This window comes from Megalops cyprinoides, chromosome 3 (assembly GCF_013368585.1).
Source record: "Megalops cyprinoides isolate fMegCyp1 chromosome 3, fMegCyp1.pri, whole genome shotgun sequence".
In the NCBI taxonomy this organism is placed as follows: Eukaryota; Metazoa; Chordata; class Actinopteri; order Elopiformes; family Megalopidae; genus Megalops; species Megalops cyprinoides.
The window spans coordinates 7,572,052-7,587,607 of NC_050585.1; the positions used below are offsets into that span (position 1 = coordinate 7,572,052).

Here is a 15,556-nt window from a genome sequence, read left to right on the forward strand (position 1 = left end):
GCTACCTCAGCGCAAACCTGCACAACAAAAACACAGTCTCTGCTGCTGCCTGTGTTCCTGTATGTGTGTGTGTGTGTGTGTGTGCGCGTCTGTGTTTCTGTGTCTTTGGGTGTTTCTTTGTCTTTGGGTGTTTCTGTGTATGTGCACTGTGTGTGTGTGTGTGTATGTGTGTGTTTGCGTGTGTGTGTGTGTGTGTGTGTGTGTGTGTGCCTGTGTCTGTGGGTGTTTCTGTGTGTGTGTGTTTATGTATGAGCGAGAGAGAGAGTGAGCAAGTGTTTTACTGTTACCTGTGTGGTGTTTGAGTTGGCTCCGAGTGTTAGTGTTGACTCATTAGACTCCCAGCCTTATTCCAAAATTGCTCTTATATTTGGGTCAGTTTGTTATTCTGTTCCTCTCTGATACTGTTTGACAGACTCCTGATGTGAAACTGTATGTGCAGCCATCCAGTGTTTGTGTATTCTGTGTATTCTATGTGTGTGTCCAGAGCAGTGCTTGTATAGATGAGTGAGTTAAAGCTGGAATGTGTGTGTTCAGTCATTTGCCTGCCTCATTCCACACCCTGAGGCTGAACTGGACATTTTTAACAGCAGTGGAGCTTGCTTCCACCTCTGCAGAGAGAGCAGGCTGCCAAAAATATGTCCATTATACCCCTTGATGTCACCCAGGTTCTCTACTGTATTTAGGGTGGGTTTTTTCCTCATAGTGACTGTCGTTTTTAGCTCCACCCAGCATTCTTTAAGTAACCCTGTAGTGTCTTTTGATGATTCCGAAAGGAATTTCATTCTTTTTGGCCTTTTCTTCATTCAGAACTAGATATCCATGTCTGTTTCACTTTCCTAGGTTTGCTTAGCTTCCTTTAAGCAGAATCTGGTTATGTATTAGCTCTGATGTGTGACCGTAAGATTTATTATTAGAGGATGTTGTCCTTGAGCCATTGTCTAAAAAAAACACTCTTTAAACTATTCCTGGAAATGCGTCCAGGTTAGGTTTCTGGGACGATAGATGAGTCTGCGAGCGGGAATTAAAATTCATGACGGGAGCGTTCCCAGCAGGAGCTTCCCCTCAGTTAAGGACAGAGACTCTGGATTCGCTTGGAGGGCCCCTGTGGCCCAGGGAAGGGTTTTTGACACTCTGTAGATAGCCCCCTCTTTCCTGGTTCAGGACCTGGCTGCCTGATGATGTCAGAACTCGACGTCGCAGCAAGGAGAGATGTGGGATCAGCTGACTCACTCGCACGGTCAGCTCTGCTGATGTTACGGGCGATGACGCCCCGATGTTAAATGCAGCCGCTGTTATGCTGTATTCACTCGGAGGCGTTCGCGATTGTTGCTGTTGTTTTTATCCTCTCGATTTTGCAACAGGAAGTCATGCATCAGTTGTAAATGAGCTCTTGGTTGCTGTGAGGGAGGGTGTGATGAGTAAAGATTGGCTTTGCCTTAGATACAGCTGTGATGTCTGAGCATATCCCATTGAAGATGCTTGTTTTGTTGCTCTGGTCTTATCAACGGAAGAGGACTGTTGTTTTTTTATTGCATGTAAGTGCAAACGTTGGTTTTGTTACGTAGGTTTTTGTGATGGGAGTGGATTACCATCTGACTACTATGACTGTAGATCAGATTAGGTGCTTTATATGTAATGCAATTTGTTTGTGCATATTATAAATATTTCTATGCTATACATATCTGCTGTTTTTTTTGTAGTACCTGCCTTGGGCATAGGTGCATGTTGCTCATTGACAGAATAATGTAAAATGTAAAAACATTAATTTGCTATCCGTATCAGTGACGGGGTGAGGTTGCTGTGTTGCAGCTGATTATTCTCCTGAATCTGAATGTGAAGACATGCTCACGCTCCACTCTACTGCCCCACTGAGCTCTGTTTCACTTTAACAATGGCACAGGCCTGATCCAGGGCAGACTCGGGTAGCCTTGGGCTGTGGGGGACATTAGCGTCCGTTTTGCTGGGTGGGTGACGGCAGCAGTCGTCGTGGGTGTCAGTGTCTCTTCCTCCCCTCTTACTGCACGCGCCTGTGTGCCCCGCAGAGTGAAGATGCCATTGCGAAGGAGAGGGAGCTGTCCCTGGAGCTCTCCAAGATCAGGGAGGAAGTGGGTGAGTGTCTTGCCCTGGAGCAAGTTGATTGTTTGTGTTTTGGGAGGGTGGGGGGGGGGGGGGTGGCTGCATTATGAGCGGGAGCTTTCTGTGAGATATGATTAGATCAAGCCATCCCTGTCCCTGTCCTTAACTCCTCCTGGCTTTCTGTCCCCACCCCTCTGCCCTCTGTGTCCCTGTCCTTAACTCCTCCTGGCTTTCTGTCCCCACCCCTCTGCCCTCTGTGTCCCTGTCCTTAACTCCTCCTGGCTTTCTGTCCTCACCCCTGTCCCCTCTGTGTCCCTGTCCTTAACTCCTCCTGGCTTTCTGTCCTCACCCCTGTCCCCTCTGTGTCCCTGTCCTTAACTCCTCCCGGCTCTCTGTCCTCACCCCTGTCCCCTCTGTGTCCCTGTCCTTAATTCCTCCCGGCACTCTGTCCTCACCCCTGTCCCCTCTGTGTCCCTGTCCTTAACTCCTCCTGGCTTTCTGTCCCCACCCCTCTGCCCTCTGTGTCCCTGTCCTTAACTCCTCCTGGCTTTCTGTCCCCACCCCTCTGCCCTCTGTGTCCCTGTCCTTAACTCCTCCCGGCTCTCTGTCCTCACCCCTGTCCCCTCTGTGTCCCTGTCCTTAACTCCTCCTGGCTTTCTGTCCCCACCCCTGTCCCCTCTGTGTCCCTGTCCTTAACTCCTCCCGGCTCTCTGTCCTCACCCCTGTCCCCTCTGTGTCCCTGTCCTTAACTCCTCCTGGCTTTCTGTCCCCACCCCTCTGCCCTCTGTGTCCCTGTCCTTAACTCCTCCTGGCTTTCTGTCCCCACCCCTCTGCCCTCTGTGTCCCTGTCCTTAACTCCTCCCGGCTCTCTGTCCTCACCCCTGTCCCCTCTGTGTCCCTGTCCTTAACTCCTCCCGGCTCTCTGTCCTCACCCCTGTCCCCTCTGTGTCCCTGTCCTTAACTCCTCCCGGCTCTCTGTCCTCACCCCTGTCCCCTCTGTGTCCCTGTCCTTTACCGCTCCTGGCTCTGTGTCCTCTTCCTTTCTCTTACTCTGCGGTTCCTGTCCTCAGCCTCCAACGCCGCTCGCTGGGAGCGCCTGCAGCGGGAGAAGGAGGAGCTGGAGCAGAGCTTCGAGAGGGAGCTGCGGAGCCTGCAGGCGCAGCAGGAGGCGGAGCTGGGAGCCCTGGAGGAGGGGCTGAGGGCCCGGCACAGCGCTGAGAGGGACCGGCTGCGCGCCGACCACCAGGCCGAGCTGGACGAGCTGCGCACGCAGCAACAGGAGCAGGTCAGGAGGGCGGGGGAGCCGCGTGGGGTGCAGGGCCGTGCTGAGACCCGCTGCTGTGTGGCTGGCAGGGGTGGAGCTCAACCTCTCTGACGCGTCAATCACCATGCAGTACCACTGCTGTTAGGCAGCAGCTGTATAATTCATCTCATTATACAGCCACTATATTGTTGTGTTTGATTAGGAGGCAGCCATATTGGATAGGATTTATTCTGATCGGCGAGTCTTTTCTGTATGGACTGTGTTGTAGCTGGGTGGCATTTTAGACATAGACTTCGGGTAGAATGTTAGAATCAAACTAGTAATTCTTTCCATGCTGTTTCAAATTTTCAATCACCGATGCTGATGCCGTATACTACGTTTCAGAATTGGCTACACAGTCATCTGTCTGTTATGCCACAGTCACATCTGTACATGTCTCGTCTGAAAATTAGACCGTTGTTGGAAATCTCTTCAGCTTTGCTTATTGAACACGTTTCCTTTCCACTGGGCTCCTCAAAGGATTAAGTACATGGAAGACCAGACCACAGACATGGCTGCTCTGAAGTCAGCACAGGAAAAAGCAGTAATTGTGCTGATCAATTTCTCTTGTGTGGTCATCCCCACCCAGATCGAAGAGATGACAGTGAACCACGAGGCTGCCATGGAGGAGATGGAGAACACTCACAGCGTGGCCATGGCAACGCTGCAGGAGGAGCACGCGGCAACAGTGAGAGGTGTGTGATGCTGTGGCGACCCTCTACGGACCCACACCTATAGATGGATATAGAGTTTGTGTGCAGCACACAGGGTCTTTGATGATATGTATAAAACATAATGTTATGTGTGATGATTTCTGTGGAGGCTGCGCGTCAGAGTGCGACACAGACGTGTGTGTTTTACCCTCTAATGCCTGTCTCTGTGTGGTGTTAGAGTTGAGAGTGACCCATGAAGAACAGAGGAGATCCCTGGAGGAGGACTTTGAGAATCTGAGACTCTCCCTCCAGGTGTGTCCCTGGTGGATCAGAGTGGACATAAAACAAACATACAAGCATTCTGTAAAACTCTCTTCAGAGGCCAAATCTTAAATAACAAATCTTATAACATAATGTAAAATAGTCTCCATTCTGAAGTGTTACCGTGGTGATATAAACATTCTTCACTTTAAAAAAATGAATTTAATAATAAATGAAAGGCCCATAGAGTAATTCATTCCATTGCCTTTTATAAATCATCTAACATAATGTTTGGTTGTTTTGCTTGCCTAATATACGGCAGTCGGTGCAGTTTTCATATGAATAGTTATTTGATATCTCCAATGGGCAACATTCTGTTTTTTAGCTGAAGCAGAAAAATACCCAGATTACTAGCTGATGTTTTTATATGTTAGGCACTGAAACTGGCAATATTTTGTGTAGGCACATATAGTTTTAGAATGTAAGTGCTTTTTAGATGTTTTAGGTTGAAGACTTTATCTGTGATTCACTGTATCTGTATGTTAATATGTATATATATATATATATATATATATATATATATATATATATATATATATATATACACACACACACATATGTAACCGTGTGCATGTGTGTGTGTGTGTGTGTTCTGCACAGGATCAAGTGGACACCCTGACATTCCAGAACCGGAGTCTGAAAGACCGGGCCAAGCGTTTTGAGGAGGCACTGAGGAAGAGTGCTGATGAGCAAATAGTGGTACTGTCATGCACACACACAACTACACACATGTACTATACATACAGATACGCACACTTCACGTAGTGTACTACCACACAGTATACACACAGTACACACACATACACATACACTTACACACCTTACTTGCATACATTCCAAGACTCACTCATTGAACACCAGGCAGATGGGTACATAACTGAACATGCACACTATATACGAAGCACAGCACTCTATTCATACACATGTTCTCTACAGAAAGCAATCTGTTCACTGGTTTTAAAATGGTTCATTGTGAACAGAGACTTGCTTTCACAAAATGCTTGGAAGCTGATATGAGCATGTCACTTGGTCCTTTTTCCCTTCCTGTGTGTATGTGCAGGATGCTCTTGCCCCTTATCAGCACATCCAGGAGGACCTGAAGAGCCTCAAGGAGGTTTTGGAGATGAAGAACCAGCAGATCCATGAGCAGGAGAAGAAGATTGCTGACCTGGAGAAGATGGTAGGCTCAAAATGAACGCCTTCATGACCAAACCCTTCCTGACATCAACCAACCAGAACACCCCTGGTCCTCAGATTAGCCTGAAGACTCAGTGAATGGTCATTCCAGCATTGCTGATGGACGCTGCAATCAGAGTCCTAGCTTTTGAGTGGGGGATCTCCAATAATACTCTAGCAGACTAGAGATGGAGAAGGAGAGGATGACTCTTCTGTTCCTTTGAAGAATGTTTATGTGGCGCTATGTTTTCACTCTTGAGCAGGCTCAAAAGAACGTGTTCCTGGAGGAACGGATGCAGGTCTTGCAGCAGCAGAATGAGGACCTCAAAGCCAGGATCGACCGCAACCTGGTGCTTTCCAGGTCTGCACTCTTATCTTGGCCTTTCTTCTCTGCTCAGCGGTGTGCGCAAGGCTTATATTTCTCTATGGCTGTGTCTGAAAAAAATAGTGCCACAGCACTCAGCAGAGGAGAAAAAAGAACTAGGCTTACTTGTTCATCTAATTCATTTAAAAACAGAAAGTTATGAGAAACACCTCTTATAATCCCAGATAAGGATGGACTTTTTTCCCTTGGGTGTGCATTGTTTGTGTGCATAGGACACCAAGCCATACAGTTTTTTAAATAGGCTTATAATTGTCATTCCTAATACATAATTCTTAAAATCTAGGTTGTTTAATTATGGTAACAATATATGTAATACTATTCTGAAGTATTCCAAGTGTTCTTAAGTTCTTAAGTGTTCCAGCCAACCATCCTGTCATTCTCTGGTGGTGCACAGAAGTACCCTGTAACTAAAGAACACACTGTCTGTAAATGTCACTGCAGAGTGCATGCGTACTGCTCTATGCAAAAGACCACAGCAGGTGCATGTCAGTGATCGCTGGTTGCCATGGCGGCCTGTTCTTCCACCCTACAGGCAGCTGTCAGAGGAGAACGCCAACCTGCAGGAGCACGTAGAGAAGGAGACCAATGAGAAGAAGCGCCTGAGCCGCAACAATGAGGAGCTGCTGTGGCGTCTCCAGACGGGCGACCTGAGCCCCCGCATGTCCCCATGCTCCTCGCCCCTCCACCGGGCCTCCCCGGGGCCCGCCTCGCCCTCCCGGCTGCAGCCCTTCCCGCAATGAACCGTCGAATGCCCCCCAGCGCTCTGTCCGTCTCCCTCTACCTCGCCCTCTGTCTCCCTCTCTCTCTGTCTCTAACAGGACGCCAACCTCTTCTGTTAAAGATGGCTGGTTGGTTGTCTCTATTGGTTGACTTCTCATCCTCTTCTCAAAGGGCCACAAAAGACTTGGAATTCCCGTTTTTTTAATCTGAATTGTGAACTCTTTCATAAAAAGTCCAGTTAACTGTGTGTGGAAAAAGACACACACAGAAGGCAGAGCTCCTCATGGCTCCAAAGCTCAAAAAAGCTTGAAGGAGGAGCCAGGTGATCTTCTGAACTCCATCTCTGGAACCTATCATGGACATGTTCGAAGATGTGTCTAACCCCGGGTAGTTCTGAAGCTTGCTGTACTCCCCTCATGCACCCCTTCTCACTTTAATCAAACAAATAGATGAATGGTGGGTTGGGTGAGGAACGTCAGCCGTTGGTGCGTGTAGAGCCAGCTTGGCAGATGCAGGCCCGGGTGTGTGCCCAGGGTCAGAGCCCATTCCACAGGCGTGGCCCTCCCAGTCCTGCAGTAACCCCAGCTTCCCTTCCCAGGAGCTATAATATGGACGTATAACGTGAAGAGGTCCATTTAAAACACAACAGTATCTCCTTTAAGAAAGCGCCTTAGTTTCCCACCCAGGTGGCCCTGATCCTTTCACCAGCAGTTTTACTCTGGCTAGCCTCTGCCCTGGACAGCCTCTCTCGTCTCATCTTATCCCAGGACAGCTTTTTTGGCCCGCTTGACCTGTGCCAGTTTATTCCTGCTCACCCCAACCCAGAGCAGTTTGGCCCCTCAGACAAAACCCAGTCAGTCTTTTTTCCCCTCCTGGGCCCTCTCATACTGGGGAGTCTTTGTTTGCATTTCCACACCAGACCCGCTCTTTTTCTCAAGAACGTGAACTAACCAATGAAACAAATGACCAGGGGCTGTTTGTAAAGACGATGTAATGAAGGAGATTACTTTTGTCTTGTGTTTTTCATGACATTCGTAAGTCATGGAACATTTTTCCATGTAAAGCATGTACTGTAAGTCTTCCAGTTGTTACGAGTTACCTCGGATTGCTGTGATTCCCATTATACGGATCGGGATGGGCAACCTCCTTGTTTGGCGTCAAGCTGGAAGGATGTCCCATCTACTGTAAGCTGCTCCTCCTCATGGAAGGGACAGACCGAGGTGTGTCTGGAGGAAGATTCATGTCATTAGTGCAGGCTGGACTCAGATCATCTCCCTGTTGGGTGTAGTACCTAGAGAAAGTGGTGTTTCTTGGAATGGGATAGGCAAATGATGTGTATTAGAGAAAAAAACTGAAGTTTTTCTGAAGTTTCACTGTACTGTAACATTCAGGGATTTTTTTTCCTTTGTCCTGTTAACACAAAATCCATGTGTCTAGTTCTCATTTTCTATTTATGAAATCTCACAAATGTGTGTGGGTTACTAAGAGACTTGTTGACTTCATTGACAAACAAAAAATGACATCTTCCATGTGGGGCTTATATTCAACCTGTGGAATTGTGAAACATAAAGTGTATCATTGTTTGATTCTTGACCTGCTGTAGCACCAGACTTAACCATGATCTCAAAGAATAACATGCCAAGAGCAAATTCTCTCCCACACACGTATTTCAGTCATATTTCTGATTCTTCTATTTTGAAGATGCCATGGACCAGTCAATTACTAACATTAAAAACAGAACACAAGATCAGTTAGTGAAGCTACAATATGTGGGTCAGTGGTCTGTCTTGAAGCCACTCTTGCCATGATATTATTCACAATTTAGTGAGAAGCCTTTACCCAGAGAGAAATCCTATAGGAATTGTTTAGCACTGTGTTCAGATGTTGTTTGTACCGCAGATATTGTACTGTTGGGCACTATACAGGGAATTTCACAAGGAGAGGGCAACAGTAATACTGTATGAATTTATTTGTTGTGAAAGGTTTTTGTTTCAGTGAAACATTGCATCCAGTACATATATCCTGGGCCGTTTATTATAGTATACTTTGAAAAAGAATCAAAATGTGTCTGCTTCAGGCATAACACTGCAAAAACAAAATGCAAAAAATGATTTCCTTAGCGAGAAGCATTCCTCCTTACATATGTATGTCATTTGTCTTTAAATGACAGACAACGATTGTTTTTTTTTTTAAGTGATTTCTTTAGCGGATTAGAGTGTAAAAAAATACTTATTTCTGTCTAAAAGAAGCTTTCATATGAAAGAATGGTGTCGTGTAAAACCATTTGTCTGACAGGAAATTCCTTTGAAACTTTTTTAGGTCAGAGTATTATTTATGTTTATTATTGTTAAGAAAATGAATTTTTGCAATATGCATCCAAGCATTGTTCCATTCCTGTCTTTCTTTGCTATTCTACAGGTGTAAAACAGCAAAACTGGATTTTGGGTATCACATAGCTTGAGGAGAAATAGAAAACCTACACTGTGTCAAAGTGGTTTTGCTATATGTATTGTAGCAACTGATTGTCTATGACAGGTTTAAGGAAGGAAGTTATTGCATGAAACAAATCACAGGTATTGAAAATCCTGGTATTGTTCAGTAAATTTTAGGCCTTGGGAGATGCCACGTAATATAGTCATTCCCTAACTCTTCCTGAGTTCATCAATCTAACATTTCAGGTTAATAAGTCTTAAAAAGGGGGATTTAGAAATCAACTAGTGTATAATCTAATGTAATAATTCCCTAAAACCAAACCCACCTCACTTATGAAAGGACTCAGTGGACTTGCCAACTGCAAAACAAAACCAGACCAAAAAAAAAAAACAGAAAAAGGATCCCTTGGCTTAAAGTTTGTCCTATGGTCACTTCAGTACCCTGAAGGTGTTTTTCACCAGAATGATTCCTGCCTGTCTCTCTCTCGGGGTCTATCCAACTGCTGTCCCAGGGAGGTAAAGATACTATATGTATATACTTATATTTATATACTCAATATCAGGTACTGGATCTGCACTGACTGCTTCTGTGTCCTATGGACATTACCACCATGATTGAATGTCTTTTCTCCTCTGTAGAGTAGAGTGTCCGGGTTGATGTAAATCAGTATTTTAAAGGGGGTGAGGGCATTTATGAAACAAGTCACTTGTATATCATTTTATGTTGTTGTTACTCTGACTTTCACTGTAGAGTGTGAGCTTCTTCTATGAGCCATGTTTCAGCACACATGATTATGAATGCATGTCTACTGTTTTTTGCCTTTTTTTCCTACGTAATGATGTTCAAAACTGTAACTGTAGCATAGAGAATTAAAATGGAGGAATTTTGGAGGAATTGAAAAACTTTTTTGCCGATGCATCATTTTCCATTTTGAGATACTGTGTCATTTTAGAAGGCAGTACATGAATGTTGTTTCTCAGGAAATGTACCCTTGGTGACAGTGACACTCTGTGACCCCAGCTCTGCCTGATGGGACAGTGCATAGAATTTCCCTCACAAATTCAAACAGACTAAAGCAGGGAGCAGAGCGGACTCTATGCAGAGAGATGCAGTAGCCTCCTGATTTATAAATGTGTTTTTTGAAACATAAAGACTTAAAGTATTGGCTCGGAGGCCTCAGCTACCAGTTGTTTAGAGGAGCAAGTTGCGTCGAAAGAGGACAGTCAAATAGAGCATGCCATAATAGTGTGTGAAGCAGAAGACATCATTGGTTTATTCAGGATTATTTATGAGGTATTATTATTCAAAGCCAAAACATTAAAAACATACAAAGACCAACACTATTAATATATGCACTAGAATTGGAATTCTGTTATAAACTGTAAGTAACAGGTGTTTGAATGTGTGTTTAATTGTAGCAGGCAACTGACAAGGCAGATAAATGTTACCGCCCCAAAGCAAAACAAAGTCATAATTACATGTAGGTTTTACTCTGGTAGCAGAGGAAACACGGTTGCACAACATAGGCTTGGCAAACATTGTGCAAGGAGAGTACGGTGACAGCTGTAACACGTTACTCCACACTGATCTCAACTCGGGAGTGAATCAGCAACGCTGGGGGTTAGACCACACGCTGTGGGGTAGGCTAATGTCAATGCATTTGCATTCATGGCCACACCTTTAAAAGTGACCGTTGAACTGTGGTAATGTAATGTAGATGGAAATCCTGAATGCTGGATGCCTTTCTCTTTTTTCCCTTGGCCTGTCCTCGCAGCTGTAACGGAGCTGGTGTAGAGGCTTGCCTCTCTATTTGTAAAACACGACAGGGTGAGTAAAGAGCTCTTCCAAACAAGAAGTCCTCTCTGGTGTTTTTCTGCAGGTATTACTCACATTACTTACTATTACTTACTATTACCTGTTGTCTGCACATTCTCCCAGGATTCCGATGCGTTTCCAGATCATCTTACCTGGGGCTTGTGTTTCCTGAATCTTGTTTGTCGAAACCTGTCCTGCCCTCTTTTTCCTTGTCTCAGCCCAGGGGGGGGTGTGTACTGCAGGGGATTAAGAACCTGACAAATAAAACAGCACTCCACCATCAGCTGCGGGTTCTTCCTGGTGGAGATAAGGACAGAAGAGTTCGTTTTCTCAGCTTGTTGCTAAACTAAGGCCAATGGTGGCTACATCACGGCAGGATGGAAACGGTGTACCCGAAGCTGCTTGCATGGCTTGAAAGAGGGACGTCACTTTCACGGAAGCAATGTAGAAACAAATAACAATTTATGAATGTTGTCTGGGTGAAAAAAGAGCACCGGCACCGGCAGGCACAGGTAAGATATCCGCCCTTTGGGCGGTGGTGTTTAATCTGTTCTTTTTTCCATTTTATTTCCATGTATTATACAGGAAGAATAATATACAGCTGTAATGTTTTCTCACTGTGCATGTCCTCTCACTGCGCAGGTGCTTTTTTCAAAGTGATTTGCAAAGCATTTCTTTTTACAAGGTACAGCATCTTGCTGATGCCAATTTGTCTCAGAATTATGCCCAGCTTGCATTTATATATCTGCTTGCGGTTAGTTCTGCAGTGTGTTCCAATGTCTCTGCCTTTCTCTGTCTCTTTCTCAGACACACACACACTCGCAGGTTAAACCCAGGGGTCACAATGAGAAGGCTGTACCTGATCGAGCCCGTGGTGGGGGTGTACGCCTTCGCCATGTTCATGACCTACCCGCTACTGCAGCAGTACATCTACAGACGCCTGTGGACCCAGCTCACCGGCACCCCCTACCCCAGCAGCCAGAACTTCTCTCACTGTGAAGACGACAACAGCAGCCTGAGCAGACAACATGACGTGAGTAAAGGGGGAGGGAGGGAGAAGGGAGGGAGCGTCTAATGAGCACCCTGGAGACCTCTTTTGTGTGGAGGGTCCATTATTAAATGGGTGGCTACACCTCCGCAGGATGTTGTTTCCAAATGTTCTGCAGAGCATTTGATTATAATGAAAGGGAATATGTTTATTATTGTTCTACTCATTATGTTGCTCCAAGAGCAGCCTTAGCATTATACCAAGAGAATCATTATAGCCGCAGGTGCCTGTTCCAGGCAATATGTTGTTCCGGTCTTTCTGTTTCTGAGTTCATACCTTGCTTTGGCCCTGTTTTTGAATCATCTTATTTTCCCATCAGGCCGTGCAGAGGGAGGCGTCCCTCTTCTTCCTGTACAGCGAGCTCTGTTTCCTGTTCCCCAGCCTGGTCATGTCCTTGCTGCTGGTCTCCTACAGCGACCACTGCGGCCGCAAGGTCGCCATCGTCCTCCCGCTGGTGGGCGACCTCCTCTTCGCCCTCTCCTACTTCCTGGTCAGCCACTTCTCGCTGAGCCTCAACCTCCTGCTGGGGGCGTCCTTCCTGACGGGGCTGCTGGGGGGCCCCACCTCCCTGATCGGGGGCTGCTTCGCGTACCTGGCGGACCGCTGCAGCGAGGGGCGGAAGACGGTGCGTATGGCGCTGCTGGACATGCTGCTGGGCCTGCTCTCAGGGCTGGCCTCGCTCTGCACCGGCTTCTTCATCCGGGCGGCGGGCTTCACCTGGCCCTTCCTGACCGCCGCCCTCCTGCACTTCCTCAACCTGGCCTACGTGCTCTGCGTGCTCCGGGAGACGGTGGAGCCGGGGGGCCCCGCGGCGGGTCCCGGAGGGCCCACCTGGGAGGCGGTGCGGCGGCGCTTCCAGGGCGCGTACCTGCTGTTCGCGGCGTCCCCGCAGCGCCGGCGTGCGCTGCTCATCCTAACCCTGCTGGCCTTCGCCTTCTACAAGGTGTCCAAGCTGGGCGGCATGTCCATCTTCATCCTGTACGAGCTGAACGCGCCACTGTGCTGGAGCGAGCTGCTGGTGGGCTACGGCTCGGCGCTCTCCACCGCCATCTACATGGGCAGCTTCGCCGGGGTCTACGTCCTGTCCCGCTGCCTGCGCGACGCCTACATCGTCCTCTTCGGCCTGCTGTCCGTCACTGCCGGCATGATCGTGGCCGCCTTCGCCAAGACCACCTTGACGATGTTCCTGGGTGAGGAGAAGGGCTCATTCCAGGCACCCTATGCACCCAAAACCAGTATCCACTATCCGCAATCACCAGAGCTCAGGCCTTATTCTGATCACAACTATTCAATGTGAACGGAACTGAAACTGGGCCAGGATTAGGGTGTTAGGAGCAGAAGTGAATGAAGAGAGAAGGACAGGGTCTCTGTGCTGCAGGTCTGCTCCTCGGGCCCTCTGAGAGGACGAGGTTGAACGTCTTTTTTTTGCAGTGAGACTTGCAGAGTGACACGAAACCCGGGCTAAGCATAACCCTGATTTTTCCTGTGTCCCCGTGCAGTGCGGCTGCCCCTGCTCTTCTCCATCATGCCCACCCCAGTGCTGCGATCTATGATGTCCAAAATGGTGCGCAGCTCTGAACAGGGTGAGTGGCTCAGCTCTAAACCCCTCAGGCGTCTCTCCTTTATGATAGTATAATGTCAGGACCACAGAGAGGAATCGTGTACACTCACTCATGCTTTTTCACATTAAGATTGTGCTATGCTCCCCTCTCATTTCGTCTCCTCTCCTTACCTTTTATCTTTTTCTTCCTCTGCCTTCACAACGTCCATCTCCTGGGCTCTCTCCTTACCTGTCCTTCTCTGTTCTCCTCCTCTCCGTTCTCCTCCCCCTGTCCCCCTCTCCTCCCCCTCCCCAGGGGCAGTGTTTGCGTGCGTGGCCTTCGTGGAGATGCTGAGTGTGGGCGTGGCCTTCACGGTGTTCAGCAGCACCTACGCCGCCACCGTCTCCTGGTTCTCAGGTTTCAGCTTCCTGCTGGCGTCTGGCCTGACGCTCATTCCCATGGCTCTGATTGGGTGAGTGTTCAGCAGGAAGTGCAGCCTGATGTCAGACACACAGGCCAGTGTGGGGGAACCCCTTACAGTAGCTCTTCTCTTTAGACACTGCTGAAACTCCATCGCCAAGCTGATCAAAATTTGCACTTCCAGGATGTTCGCTTCTGCAAAGTCAATAATACCGAATGCAATGGATGTTCTTTTGAAAGGCAGAAAGGCAGTTTCTTGATTTCAGGAATTTGGGACGGGCTGTGTAGTTTAAACTGTTTTCAGACCTAAATATATAGAATTCATACAATGTCACAGTAACACATTGAGAACGTACAGCTTCATTTTACTCAAGGTGAAGGTTTTGTTGTGCTGCACGGTGACGTGGCCGAGTAGGGCAAGGCTGCTGTGGTTCTGAGGGTGATGTGCCCCTGGTCCTTTCCAGCTCGGTTCTGTGCCTGCGACTGGACGTGGACGATGACACCCAGGTCCTGACTAACAAGGACGATGACGAGATCCCGGGAGAGACGCTGCAGATGCCCAGCTGGGACACGAGCTGAGACGCCCTCTCTACCCCCTCCTCGTCTGGTCATACCCCCTGCAGCAAAGAGTCAGGAGGGTCTTCTTCAAGAGTGCCGTTTATATACCTCACTGACAAGGGACTAATGGAAAGCAGTGTTTTCTATGAATGGACACAAGATGGCTGCCATGGAGCTCATTTCAGTGCACTGGTCTTGGCACTGAATGATTGAATGACGTAGACCTATTCTGTAAACTCAAAATGTACCGGAGAGCACCACGTATGTGTGTGTTTGTTATCTGTGTCAGGATGCATATGCGTGCCTGCGTGTCTGTGTGAGCGTGTGCATGCGCGCGTGTGTGTGAGCGTGTGTGTGAGCGTGTGTGTAGTGTTTGCACGCGCTTATTGAAGTTCCAAATGAAGGATGATTTTCATTTCCCTATGCAATTAACCAAACCTAGATAAACCGGTCTCATCTGCGATTATAAAAATTCCACTGATCACCTTCTCTCCGCATCAGCTGTTCCCCAGTATCCCTCCCCCACCCTGTCTCCCTGCTTTTCTACTTCCTGTTTGTGATGACAGGGGAGTCAACAACCTCGGCCCACGGTGTGATCACTTCATCGGACTCCAGGCCAAATGAAAGTGCTGCTATAACAACATCAAACGCAAACCTTCATGCTTTCATTGTATGGGAAAGTACATCTACTGAATGGTGTGTCTGATTGTGTGTGTCTTTATGTGTAGCATGCGCATATGCCTGTCGTGTGTGTGTCAGAACCTATAGGTGAGCAAACGAGCAAGTGTGCTGCTATAGGGAGAGTTGCTGATTTTAAAGATTGATTGAATAAAGGTAGGAAATACAGCAATAAACTGCAGGGTGGATAAATGAAGGCATTGTTTTCATATCTGAAGTTCCTGGAGACTGCAACAAGTTGATTTTAAGCTGATTTTAACTTAAATTCAACATACATTCAACCTTCTGCTCTTCATACCCTTTGGTATAGTTATTTACATTTGCATCTACATTTCCATTTCCATTTACATTTACATTTATTAATTTGGCAGATGCTTTTATCCAAAGCGACAATGGGGACTCGATTGTTGCTGGAGTGTGGGCCTGTCT

At 47.3% G+C, this 15,556-nt stretch overlaps 2 protein-coding genes across 4 annotated transcripts in view; both read left to right on the forward strand.

Moving 5' to 3' along the window:
• Positions 1-7,600, forward strand: part of mtus2a (microtubule associated tumor suppressor candidate 2a) — an 80,478-nt gene extending 72,878 nt beyond the window's left edge. For 2 of the 3 annotated variants that reach the window (XM_036525419.1, XM_036525420.1), the window contains 8 exons: positions 2,043-2,109; positions 3,147-3,361; positions 3,969-4,074; positions 4,271-4,344; positions 4,954-5,052; positions 5,414-5,533; positions 5,793-5,890; positions 6,447-7,600. In XM_036525419.1, coding sequence (XP_036381312.1) covers positions 2,043-2,109; positions 3,147-3,361; positions 3,969-4,074; positions 4,271-4,344; positions 4,954-5,052; positions 5,414-5,533; positions 5,793-5,890; positions 6,447-6,654 — 987 coding nt within the window. In that variant the 3' untranslated portion in view covers positions 6,655-7,600. Of the gene's footprint in view, positions 1-2,042; positions 2,110-3,146; positions 3,362-3,968; positions 4,075-4,270; positions 4,345-4,953; positions 5,053-5,413; positions 5,534-5,789; positions 5,891-6,446 lie in introns of all 3 variants that reach the window. The other variant, XM_036525418.1, reaches the window with a different exon arrangement.
• Positions 7,601-11,209: 3,609 nt separating this feature from the next.
• Positions 11,210-13,947, forward strand: LOC118773937 (solute carrier family 46 member 3). Its single transcript, XM_036522973.1, has 5 exons — positions 11,210-11,394; positions 11,690-11,915; positions 12,250-13,120; positions 13,430-13,513; positions 13,787-13,947. The coding sequence occupies exons 2-5, from the start codon at positions 11,727-11,729 to the stop codon at positions 13,945-13,947; spliced, it is 1,305 nt and encodes a 434-aa protein (XP_036378866.1). The 5' UTR covers positions 11,210-11,394; positions 11,690-11,726.
• Positions 13,948-15,556: the final 1,609 nt, after the last annotated feature.

Bases quoted from the DNA above. Each gene is read 5' to 3' on its own strand.
- LOC118773937 (XM_036522973.1), top strand. From the start codon at position 11,727: ATGAGAAGGCTGTACCTGATCGAGCCCGTGGTGGGGGTGTACGCCTTC. The intron at 11,916-12,249 runs GTGAGTAAAGGG...TTTTCCCATCAG, and splicing joins GCCTGAGCAGACAACATGAC to GCCGTGCAGAGGGAGGCGTC. The intron at 13,514-13,786 runs GTGAGTGGCTCA...CCCCCTCCCCAG, and splicing joins GGTGCGCAGCTCTGAACAGG to GGGCAGTGTTTGCGTGCGTG.